Raw genomic sequence first — 13,938 nt, 5'->3', positions numbered from 1 at the left:
TATAGAAAAAATAACAGTAAAAGTTTTTAGGTAAAATCAAATTTATTTTATCAACATAAACTCATAGAAAAAATAATATTTGTTATCTTCTCAGCAAAGGTTTCGATGTATATATTTTCCTGAAATAATTATGTAAACTGATAAAGTATTATTAACTTAACAAATAGTCGGTATTTTGCAGGAACAATTTTGTCTTCACTGTATTCATCTTCAGATAATACACTTTCATCCTCAGTTGATTCACTTTCTTCTTCAGATGATTCGATCTCATCTTCAAAATCTGTTTCGGTAAACTCCTCATCAGAGATATTATCATCTTCGATGTGGCCAGTCTTCTCGTCTTCTCGTCAATGCATTGGAGGGAATATTTTTTCAAAACGTCGATGACGATGATGAGTTAATGGAACAGGAGATGAGTGAGAATGAGTCCGTCTACGAAGAACACTACACATGTTGCTCATATGCCCAAGAGTACACCACTATTACATCAATATTTGATTAAAAGTAAAAATACGTTTATTTTATATTACCTCATCAAATAAAATATTATAAATATGGTACCAAATATAGTAACAGATGATACTAAAATTAGTATACACTTAGTGTAATACTATACTAATAAATAATTGTGTAAACAATCGGATCAAACTCCGAGACAAACAATTACAAATTGTCAAATACAAGAAATATTGATAAGCCGAATTTACTATAGTCCGGTTTGGAAATTTTAAAACAAACTATACTTTAATTGAGCAAAATTTAAAATGAATTCCAACAAAATATCACACAAAATTAATAATAATGTTTATTACAACAGTCACATATAACCAAATTAAAAAAACATGTTTATAATAGTAAGTAAAAAAACCGGTTACAAAGGACTTTATATCATCGGTCTTTTTTTATATCAATAATCGTCTCATGTCACTTGATAACAAAATATTTGGATGAACAATATTATATTTTATGATGTATTTCTGTATAAAATGTATATATACAACATTACAGTGAGAATGTACAGTATTGTAGAGAACTCCTGGAATATAATTACTTTGTATGTGGATTTAATATGCAGAGCTTTGGAAAAATATTACGAAAATATGGAGATGTGCATGTTGTTGAGAAAGGGCTGTTTTCAGGCGTCAGAGAGAGAAGGGAGCAGGAACAAAGCGAAAAAAAAATGAGGAAAAAAGAGCCTAGCGAATATGTAGGGTTGGTTGGTGTAGGCTGTATACAATGAAAGTGGTGTGAAAGACGCCTTCGGCCTCGCGCAGGTCCAGCGTCGGGACGCTGTTAGTGTGGCGGTGGCAGCGGCAAGGTTCGGACGCTCAGATGATGGCGGCCCACCCGACACCGTAACTTATATGCTAGAAAACCCTTAAACCCGCGAAATTTAAATCAAAATAGAAACGCATCTCCGACAGCGAAAGAGATTAGCATTAGCTGCAGCGAGAATTTTCATTCGAACATAGAACAATTAGTTACAATAAATGATCTTCAAATGTTTATAAACATTAAAAACATGTTTGTGTTTCTGTTCGCAATCGGAGTTATTTCAGGTAAGAATGTTTCAATGCAAAATACGACATTTTTTTGATAGCGCAAAGCGCCTCTATGTGTCTCTCCGTAATACCCGGGGATAAATGCAACGTGCGTTCGCATTTTATTTTCTCTCCTCTCAGGAAATGCACATATCAAACTGTATGCAAATGTCACGCAGAGAAAATAACATGACGGGGGTAAAAAGGAGAGAGATGAAAATAGAGTGCACGAGAGGAGCAGAGGAGGATGGAATATAACCAGCGTGCAACATTTTCTGCTCTGCAAAACACATGAAAAAATCATGAAGCTAATATCACTTGAAACGTCCGCTCAAAACTTTTCCTCGGTTTTTCCATATTCACTCTCGCAAATAACATAAATTCTGCCCGTTCCTGTATAAACTTTAATGAATTATATTACTCTGTATAATAAATATAAGCGAAGGCCAATGAATTGATATGGGTACTTCATATTTCAGCTTCAACAATTCCTTATTATAGACTTTGAAATAACAATTTTTAATTAATATATAATTGTGAATATTATATTGCAAGGTAATCCTAATGACAAATGTGATCGAACAACATGAAAATATGTAAATAAACCTAATGTCTTTTAATTGACATTAAATGATGAATATATTAAATTTATCAAGAAATGTAAAATATATATCAATTTAATCGTGTTTTAAATAAATTATTTATTAATTACTTGACAAATTATTACATTCAGAAATTGAGTATTTGTAATTGCATTATACAGTATAAGAATATAATAATAAAATTTAAATGATATTAAAATTCCTTGTCAATGTAATAAAATAATCACCATTATGTGTAAGCTTCAATAACCACCTAATAATTAATTAAAAAAATATATTTTTTGGTATGTTAGTAAAAAAAATTATAAAAATGCAAAAAATATAGATTTTTTATGTTTTTTAATGTGTTAATGCTAAAAATGAATTATTTTTATTGATAGGAAATCATTGTCCAAATAGTATATTTGTAAACTTTGTTATATTTAAGTATAAAGATAAATCTTAAATATTTTTTATTAATAAAAATATTAATTATTATATGTAAGATATAAATGATACTTAGACATGAAACTGTTTTTTTTATCAAACTGAATCAAATAGAATTCTTCAAAGTGTATCCATTTAATATTAAATAATTTATGGTCAAGAGCCCTTTGCATTAGTTGACTTTTTTGAAACATATATATATATATATTTATTTTCAGTTTATTGATAATCATAAAATAAAAAGAAATGTCCTGTTATATTACACATATTTATAATTATCATTTCATATTATAATTATAAAATTGTATGTCAATTTATTTTATCTGCTATAATTTCTTATAATATATTACATAAATGTGAAAAAGCAAAAGCATGAATTGGATATTAAATTCAGATTTTCAAAATTCTACACAAATAAAAAATTACGGGCGGAAAAACCTCGATCGACAGTCGTTTGATTATAATTTTGACCAAAAATTTTTAATAAATCAAAATTGGTAAAAGACTAGAATAATAGAAGGAGAGTATTACAAAAATTGGTCAAAATTATTTTTGTCATGAACTGTTTTGATTTATTTAATAATTTGAATTTTCATGCAGAGAATGTTATTATTGTATTGTATTTTATAATTAATTATTTTTAATAACAAACAAAGATTTCTAACTAATTCTGACATTTAATGACTTATTTTAATTTGATCCTGACTACTCAAAGTTTCTGAATAAGTAGCATCAAATCTAGAGAAAAACGTCTCTAATTTATTTGCACAAAGCTGAAAGACTTCGTGATCGTTGTCTATATTACTGGAAGAAACCCTTATAAATTCATTTACAATTTATCATTTGTGTATTAGGAACCGAAATTCACTTTAGGATCATTGAATTCCGTACCAAGTAATATATATGTTATTATACATTAAACCCACGTTCATACACAAGAACATCAAAAAAAAGACCGGAGAGATGAATAATTTCAAAGTGGAGTGCTTCGCACCCCTTTCTCCTTTTTTGTGTTTATTCCGCAGGGATTATTTTTACATCTGCAAATTCTCCTGGAATGCGAAATTTGTTTTCATATTCTCTGCCGACGTTCCGTCACGTACAAGTAAATATTTGTGACAACAGATATTTCAAATGAAAATCTAGATTAAATTCAAACATGTCTTGGCACCTGCATCACACATTGCCTTTTCCAAGTTTCTAAAATTACACAATTTACAATTTATGTAATTTTCAATACTTTTTTCTAGAAATGATTTATAATTTACACAATCTTATATAAATTTCAAATAAATTAATTACAATACAACTGTTAGATTTCTTTTATATTTATGAAACAAATTAGTTAATATGACACAATCACTTAAATGAGCAATATTATCTTATATATATATGCAGATTTATTTTAAATAATTTCAGTTTTAATATATTAAACAATAGTCTATTTTCAATATTGGAAATAAATGGTTGTACCTTTCTTATTTTAAATGTGAACATAATTTTAATAGATGAAAATAAAACAATTTTAATAAACTGATATTTTTGTCTCATTTTTATTTTATATATTATTAATAAAAAAATAAAGTAATTTGGTTAAATAAATAAACTTATTTAACAATATTTGAGAATATTTGAGAATAATGATTAATAATACAGAATAAACTTTATCATAATAAAACTTCAGTCCAAATTATTAGAAATGTACAATGTGAAATATTTAGCGTAATATATTTACAGTGTAAGTCTGTATGTAAGTTCCTGTACTCGAGCTTGGCGAAATTTATTTGTCTTTGCATTAGTTGGGCTATAGTGCATATGCAAGTTAGCGAACTTTCTAAGAATAGTAAATAAAGTTTCTGCGCAAACATTATACGAACTAATATTTGCTCTTATATCAATAATACTTTTCCCAAATAAATCGCCAAAACGTTACGAAATTTATTACTAATAATTATTCAATGCTTCAAAGTTAGCAAATTGCAGAAGTAAATTATTATATGAACGAGTCGCAACTTTAAACTTTATTTTTCTTCAATTAAATAAGTACGCTAATAGCAAAATCTACTATAGGCAAGCGAGTAAGGGAAAAAAAGTTTTTCAAGTTTAATCCAATGGAAACTGGGTCAGTCGTCCGGGACGAATTTAATGTGATCTTCACTCCTCCCCCGTTTGCTGTTTGAATCTCCCGGTTTTTTAACCATCACATAAGAGAGAGAGGAAGAAGGAGGAAAAAACTTTTATTATTATCTTACATAATTTTCGCCGACGAAACTTTAAATATCTTAGAACTTTTATCGCCGTTAAATAAGTTAGTGTCTCCAAGTTTTGCGGACTCGAGCCATTCCAAAATTTGTTGCTCCACTCTCCACTTACTGGGTCACTGCAACTGCCCACTTTATATAACAAACACTTTTATCGCTGATTTGCCAAAGAAAATCCATTGGCTGCTGTTAGTGTTTCGTGAAATTTACTGTCGCATTTCAAAAGTTGTCCGGTGTGTATACTATATCAGCGATAATGGTGCAAAAATAGTGTGTATTATGAATCGAGTTGGCTGGGCTACCCGAAAACGAATATATATAAGATACTTGTTGATTCCCTCTCATCCGCAGACACCGAGCAGAAGCATAAATCTTATTTATATTATACACATTGGATGATTCTAGTATTATGTCCTCTTTCATTTATTTTGGTCACTTTTTTATAGTACCATTTAAATATTACGTGTTTTCCATATTCGAATATATTTAATGTACCTGAAAAAAAATAAATATTATTGATATTTTTATGATTATTCAGATGTAATGTTCACATTATGATTTTTTTTTAAATTACATAATTATAACACATCATTATTACTTAATCCTTCTTGATGTTCACTATTGAAATATGAACATTAAACATCAATTGCCATTCCATTTCTAATTCATTAGTTAATCTTTCCTGCTATTTACTAATGCTTCATAACTATATGCAAGGTATACTACCATAGAGAGTAACATTAATTTAGAATTAAAATAGACATTTTCAAATTTAATTAAATATCTTCATAGGAATATTTAATATTTCAATATTATTATATTTTTCATATTCGTTAAAAACAATTAGTAGATTCAAATATCTCGTACTGTTTGAAACCAGATTAATCGAGGACTTTTAAATAGCACAAAATGAAAATTCACTGTATAGGGTGAGAAACAACCATTTGTATATAAAAAATAACTTTGTGGACTTACACTAATTAGAACAGCACTGCACTTTTATTTGGTTAATAAATTTCACATAAATATAACGTGATTTGCAAGAAAATTGTGAAATAGTTCTATTTTTCAGTAGTTAAACGTTAAAAAAATGTAGTTGTATTTTTTATAAGAAGAAACACTTTGAGTGCAATTTACGTCTGTGCTCCATATTAAGTTGCCTCATATTAAATGTCCAACTCGGTCAAACTTTCTCACTTCAACTATCTGAAGACGAAGGCATGAATTCTGAATAGTCTAAATTCGTGGAATATAAACTTTATCTCTGCGATAAAGATAGATAGATATTGTCGTCCTTATTAAATATGACGATTTCGATCTACTTGTAAGCATTTATTAAGTTTCATATAAACATGATTGAGGAAAAGACTTCATTCATTCAGTAGTTGTCTCTTTAGCGTACTTCCTAAGACTAATTACAAATACTTATTCTACGTATAAAATTAACTAAGCAGTTGAAAATAGGAAGGAATGTTACAATCGGTCTCATGGTGAAGGTTACCTTTATGAATAATAACGGTTGGACACAACAAAATAATGATGAAAGCAGTTAACGTACATTGCGTATTAATTTGCATAAGCATTTTTGGTACATATGTATTTCTTCGTTCACGCTAACGTACTCAACATTCACATGAACGTACACTTTACTGTCGGACCCCGCTATTATAAGCTTATATCGGTGTACATATTTCAATTTTATTTCAGTTAGTTTAAGGTTTTTACCAAAAAATATAAACCCTCAATCTAACTTGACTATATCATTGTAGATTTGTATGGATATATGTCGTATGTTAGAAATTTGTAGTTAGTCGTGTACTGACTGTAATGTTTTGTAAGTTTGCGATCTCATGATAATCTAGAATCCAATACGTGTAATTAAAGAGATTTTGATCATTCACTAATTGAGTGCAGCTCCATTCATGTCGATATCCAATTAATGTTATTCAGCTTTAATAAATAGGCAGCGTATTTTGCCAGGTGCACTTCGAAGTAATTGAAATATTCGTTGCTTGGTGTAATAAAGATGTGTGTGGTGCAGTGCGACCCAAATTTCCTACCGCAAGGGAGTTGCATTGGTAATCCAAAATTAATTGAGCGTGTGGTGGGGTAAAGGGGGATGATTTTGTCGGCTCTCTATCTCTCCCTTTATCTCACACTCTCTCTCTATCTAACACACCATACACACAAAGAGCGTATTTGAACAACCGCGTTTCTGGTTCACCGAGATATGTCTTTGGAAATGTCTTCATTTGCCATTCAGCATTAACATATATTAAGTTTAAAGAAAACTTAATTAACACGCATACCAAAACTAATCTAACACCTTCAGAATAGATTGATTTAATTACCAAAATGAACTTAGAGATTTATGGCATTATATAGTATAATAAAATTAAATTACAAAGAATACTATAAATTACAGAATAATGTCTAATACATTATAAACCAACACTAATACAACAATAGATCACTCACAAAACCTGATAATAAAGGAATGTAGCTCTTTAGCACCAGTACTACTCAACAAAATTAAAATGTAAAATATTGTACAAATTATATTTAAGAATTATTCGGTATGCTGCATTAGGCAATTTTACAATATATTATACATTATATTTAAATAATATATGTATGCTACGTACTATATACAAATATTACCTTCAAATGTTTATAAGATGTGATAGATTAATGTTAAAATATGTATGATTTTGAGCAGCGGTTGACAACCTTGTTGACCTCACAGACCACTAAACTCAAAATTTGTAATTCCACGGACTACTACTGTACTGTAATAAAAACAAACATTGCAATATAATAATAACAAAAATATCAAATTACTCTGCGGCATACCAAAATTTTCTCGTGGCCCACCAGTGGATTACCAGTTAGCGACCGCCTGATTTAGAGTATAAGGCCATACGATAAGAAAAAGCAATCATAATTGATGTAAAGGTCTCTAAAAAAGAGCATGTAATTTACAGATTTCATAACACTGACATTTATAAAAAGGTAGTATACATTATTTATGATTATTTATGTCAGTCACAATTGAATAACCTAATAGATATTACAGAAGTTTCTTATTCTGATTGTGCAATATTTTACTACAAACATGAGATTAGTTATACATCCTGGGTTTTTTTTTCATCCAAGTTCTGATTGATAATATTTACTAATCTATTGATTTCACCTAAAATATTGTTCTCAAAAAGAAAACTACTGCCAAGTTATATGATACCACTCATATATTATGAATCGGAGTCTGTTCAAACACGATTACCGAACTATTTCCCATTATATAGGTAATAGCAAGCTGATCGCTTTACTTACATCCAAGTTCTTCATGGAATTTGAAAAACATCAAATTTCAATCTTTTTCTGGATATTCCCATTATTTTTAATAGCTAAAATATATTTACCTATTCGCTACATTAATACTATATGTTTGTTACATATATAATTATGGAATGGAATATTTGAATTAAAAAAATCTACATGAATTATTTCTATTGACCTTAAGTAAGTATTTTGCCCTATTATTATATAAAATATATACAGCAGTACCTCGCTATAGTCCCCTTTTAAAATTGAATATATTTCATTTTAATGAATATATTAATAACTATTAAATATAATTTATTAAATTCTGAAAATACCATATATAATTGTTTCAAAAATTTATAATAAATTTCATGTTATAATTAAATAAAATGGAGATACATTTCTAAATTATATTTGTCTGATTTATAATGGCATTTTGCGTAGTAATAAGCAAGATACATTCGAGAAGCATGCTTACGAATTTGTATTTCTCTTTCCCTCGGTCATCCCAAATTTATTCATGGCAATTTTCTTGCAGATATTAAAAAATGTCGCGTTGGCTGGAAAACGTGTGATTAAATTCGGTGCGTCTAATGGGGCAAAATTATGTGGCACGCTGGGAACCTCCGCACAGATGCTACCATCATATTAAATTGCCAGCAACACTACTCTAAAACGAATTAGGAGTCATCAAATCTTAAAAATTTCCACTTAACGAGCCATTGCATCGTTTAGTTTCACACCCAGTTTCAATTTGCTATAAGCGTCAAGATATTAATCAATAATAATCAATCAACATGACATTAAATAAAAACATAATCTTAATCAATATAAATGACAAATAAATTGGATAGTAGAACAGAGATAATTTGATAAATCAATAATTTAACTTCAAATTTACTCAGAATATATATTCATTGATAAAAGATTTCGTAATGAAAGGATATTTCTTACAAACTGGGTTGTATATTTGATATAATTCGTTCATCAAAGATGTGCGAAATCAGAAACCTTTTTATCCATGCTTATTCTAAAATTTATAATAATAACTCATATACAAAAAGGTACTCCAAAATAATTTAAACTTATCTATTTCAATACAAATTTTGTTCGGCAACCGATGCTTTATTTGTTATGGAAAGTATGTCCTGAGGCCTTGGAAAATCCAGGTTCATCTATAATAATAGTAACTATATGATATTTTCTCCTAAATGGCCATGAATCAAATGTTTTTTTTTAATTATTATATATTATCGTAAGATTTGGTTAGCAAATTTCTTAAATGCCAGTTGGCAAACGATACCAGCCATCTATTCAAGTAGATACATTACACATGTTGTTTAACTTTTATAAACTGTTAATAATCTAATATATGGAAGTTGCCTTTTTTATCTATAAATAATTATCTCATAATACAATTATTCAAGCTTACTTGATGAATGTCATTGTTGTATACTGATTTGTATTATAATTTTGTTCTTATTTGTTTGCTCTTTTCCTATTTATGTAAATATATAAATGTTGCAATAAATAAAAACAGTATATAATGTTGTAGAACTAAATAATTTGTTTAATAACAAACTAAGTTTTATTTAAACGGTTAAGTCAAATGCAACTTTGTAGCTGTAGTTGTTCCCAACATCTGTGACCTGAAACCACAAATCAAACAACACTTCACCTTATGTATCAAAAACTTATTGCTTACTATGAACTAAATCATTTTCCAAAGCTTATCCGGGAATTTTGAACAAAAAAATAATTTAGTTTACTAATTGAAGAGGATAATTAAATATATTATTTTGATTTATTAATAAAAATAATGAAGAGCAATCAAATATTACATTAAAATAAAGCTTAACATATTAGGTATTATTTAATACAATTAAACAACAATTAAAAAGTTATAACACTAGAAGTGTTACATATGTATCATTCTCAACAAACTTTTTCCAATCCCTCTTTTTGAATAACAAAAATCGATCAATACACACTTAAATTTAATTCCGGGAATTTTGTTAAAAATATATAGTCTCGACACCCGAGCATTATCGTTCGAGAAATTTTAAGCAATTTTGAAAGTGTTTCGAGTTGGATAAACGAATTATGATTTTATTGAAATATCTACATAATCCCATAAGCTGGTAATGTTTTTTTTTTATCAAAATCAGGCATGATTTAATTTATTGAACGACCTTTTTTAATATCTGAAACACAACATATTGGTAATGATAACTATGAAACTTATTCATATAATATTGATTTTAACTGTCGTATTTGCTTATTTTTCAATAAAAATTTCAATATGTATATACATATAATATATTACCTTTTTATGGCTATTTAATAAATGTTAAGTATAAGTTATTTACAATATTGCCATTTTTTATAATTATTTTTATTTTTGTTACAAATATAACAATTTATTTTTTTTTAGGTTATGAAATAATGAATTTTATTTTTATTTTTTTTTAACATTATTTTTTTAAATTTCTCAAAACCCGATAATTCCAGGGAATGCCTTAAAAAATTGTCTCATGTCTCGGGAATAAAAAAAGTTCCTATTGTTACGTTGTTACGTTTAATAACATTTCTGATTTTAATATATTGAACGCTTTGTATAATTGATTAAAAGAATATTTATTTGTAGTACCTATACAATAAATTAAAATTATTATTATTTATTTGAAATTTCTGTCATTCACTTTAAAATAAATTTAGATTATTTTTCTTATCCATGTAACATGTAGCAGATAAAATTCAGTTTCATGTCATCTTGAATTGCAAATAGTCTGCGGTTAATAATCCATTGTATGTATGAGCATATAAGCAACAAATTATGTTTATTATCAATATGAATTCACTTGAATGTCTTCTAGGAAATATTATATTAGTATCTGCACTATAATGTATTACTGAAATTATTTCGTATTAATAACGTGGTTTAAATAATTAAAAAAAAATATATGTTGTTGTTTTATCTAGCGTTTCTCTACTTATGGGTCGTGATCCAAAATTGAGTCTCGTCGAATTCTCAATGGGTTGCAAAATGACATATGTTACCTTATATCAAAGCAAGGAACTGGTGAAATACTCTTAACAATTGGGTCATTGTATAACTATAAACGATTATGTTAGGTCTCGTCTTTTTCTTGAGAAACGTTTACTACATAATCTGTCTAAATTATATAATTATATAAACATATTTTACCTAGATAGCATATCAATCTGCATTATTTCTATATTCGTCATTTGAATGCTGTTGTACAAGAAAAATGATTTGTAACGCCTTTATGATTTGTAAAATCGCGCCGAAGAATACAAAAGGACCTAATCCATCTCAAAATAGATTTACTCGCACACCCTTTTAAGCCCGCGGTGCAGATTTTTCTTCGTTTAACTTATATTTATCCAAACATGTCACGTAGTCATCTGAAACCCCTCAATTATCTCCTCCGTTCTCCGTGGTCCCTGCCTTTCAACCCAATAGAGTAGACTGGCATGAAAAATTGACCCCAACAAATTGCAATTTATGAGCACCAACATCATGAAATTTTTATTTAGATTAAATAATAGAGTGAATTATGAAGAATGTTCCTTGAATGAAATACAAAAAAAAAGATTGTGAACTAAATGATTTTATCTTCCCGCTATTCTTCTCCATCGGATGAATACGTTCATTTTTTTGTGTATTCTTTATACTACTTTTTTTTGTGGAGATGGGCCCATCCCCCTTAATGGCATAAACAAACCTGCTGGGATACGGAGAGTAAATCTAGCCTAACTTTATAATCCAATTTAAACATCGCGTATATTAAACTCGCGAATTCTGCACACCGTGTACCAACTTCCTACAATATTCATATAGCTGTCTAGTCCGTTGATTATATAATAGACAGCTTGAAATATTCCGCTCTCAGGCGTCCATTCCAATTTATTTGCAATACCATACGTGTGCATATTCAGTTTTTCATTTAGTATTTGCATCATTTTGAAATCGTATTATTAAATTTCTGCTCATATAAAACTCTAAAATATAGCGCATAATCCCTGTGATCACCTGCTCTTATTAACTTTTTTTAATTTAAAATAAAACTTTTCATATTTTCAATTACATATTACATATCAAATAAGGAGACCTAAATTGAAGTTTAAGAACTAAATGTAATTTAAAATAATAATGTTAACATAAACTTGTATATTTTTTGTATGCAATAAATAGTATTAATAATATATATTGATCAGTGTAAAATATTACAAGTGAAATAATTATAAAAAAAAATTAATTGCTCAAAAATAACAAGAAAACTATAAAATTTAAATATCTAAATAGTATTTTGTATGAAAGATACTTTTTACTTAGCTCACTTCACTAAAAATGCAAAATACTATTACAATAATAATAATTAAAAATTATTACATACAATAATAATAATTAAAAATTATTGACCAGAAAACTAAATTGCATCGAAAGGAAAACAAAAAATATTTTTATAAAAACAAAATTTAACAAAATAATACTTAAATTGAAAAATTAACCATTTAAGTTGGTACAATTGTAAGCAAAGTATATCTATATATAAAAAATGTACTAGTTTAGTTAGTCTTGATACCAATTTTTTTACTTACTCAAAGTACTTCGTAGTAGACAAAAAAAAAACATAACAAAAAGAATTTGTAGTATATATAATAATGTATTATACACATGCTACATATGACTATTGACCGCACTGTTTCTGCTCACAAAAAATAATTATTATTGATAAATTAATTCTATTATACAAAATTTGCATTCTAATAAATCAGTATTAATATACTTTTGATTCTATACTTAACTTATGTCCATAAAAAAATTGAAAAGTAATTGAACACTAATATCGAATTTATATAGTAAATTAAAAAGATCTGAGAATGATCATCAAATTTAACTGGATTCTTTTGGTAATGGTTGTTTGTTATCATTTACATATGGAAAGTTTAGATTCATCAATCTCAATACCATCGATTATTGATTATATCTCTGTGAACTATTAGATAAATGGAGGGACGACGTACAACAAAATTTGTCATCAACAACACTTCATTGCAATAGTTCATACTAAAATGTCATGTTGTTTTTAATGTATTAAGAATAATATAAACATGTTTTTATCTTTAAATATTTCAATTTCAGACACAGTTGAATTTTATTTTTGTTATTTTGTTAAATTAATAACAAATATTATTATTTCAATATTATGAAATTAAAAGAAAAGAAATGAAATTTGTTGTAAATATATTCATTCCATTTTTTAAAAATAAAATATATTCAAAATAATTTATTTACACTAACATAAATAATTGGAGATTTAATTGAAATAGTTTGTATTTGAAAAAAAAATCAGACAAATTATTATGAGATAGGATGTATATAAAAAAAGATTATGTTAATTGAAACCAAATAAATCTGGATTAATACTGTTTAAATAGAAATGTAATTGGTCTTGTTATCTAATATTTTATAAGATAAGTTGTTAATGGCTACATGCTCAGTGCAAGAACTGTTCAAAATTATAGAATTTATTATATTTCCAGACGATGTATTGTTACAACCAGTGCAAACATGATTAGCCATTTTTAGGAACGGGGTTTGATCATCAACGATGAAATGTTCATCATACTGTTCTCGATGTAGAAATTGTGATGGCTATACGATAGAGCAACGGTCGCCAAACTTTTTGACCTCACGGACCAGTTAATTCATAATTTAAATCCCGCGGACCACTAATAGGATTTTTTAAGTGTTAA

General features: G+C 27.6%; 1 protein-coding gene across 1 annotated transcript in view; it reads left to right on the top strand.

Moving 5' to 3' along the window:
• Nucleotides 1-1,274: 1,274 nt before the first annotated feature.
• LOC108565620 (Down syndrome cell adhesion molecule-like protein Dscam2) overlaps nt 1,275-13,938 on the top strand; it is a gene marked incomplete at its 3' end in the record, with an annotated part of 101,787 nt that continues 89,123 nt past the window's right edge. Inside the window, 1 exon segment of the mRNA XM_017925173.1 lies at nt 1,275-1,559. Within this exon segment, the coding sequence (XP_017780662.1) occupies nt 1,502-1,559 (58 nt within the window).

The sequence above is a fragment of the Nicrophorus vespilloides genome, unplaced genomic scaffold (assembly GCF_001412225.1).
Source record: "Nicrophorus vespilloides isolate i.1.1-1 unplaced genomic scaffold, Nicve_v1.0, whole genome shotgun sequence".
Lineage (NCBI taxonomy): Eukaryota > Metazoa > Arthropoda > Insecta > Coleoptera > Silphidae > Nicrophorus > Nicrophorus vespilloides.
This window is presented reverse-complemented; position numbering and strand designations above follow the sequence as displayed.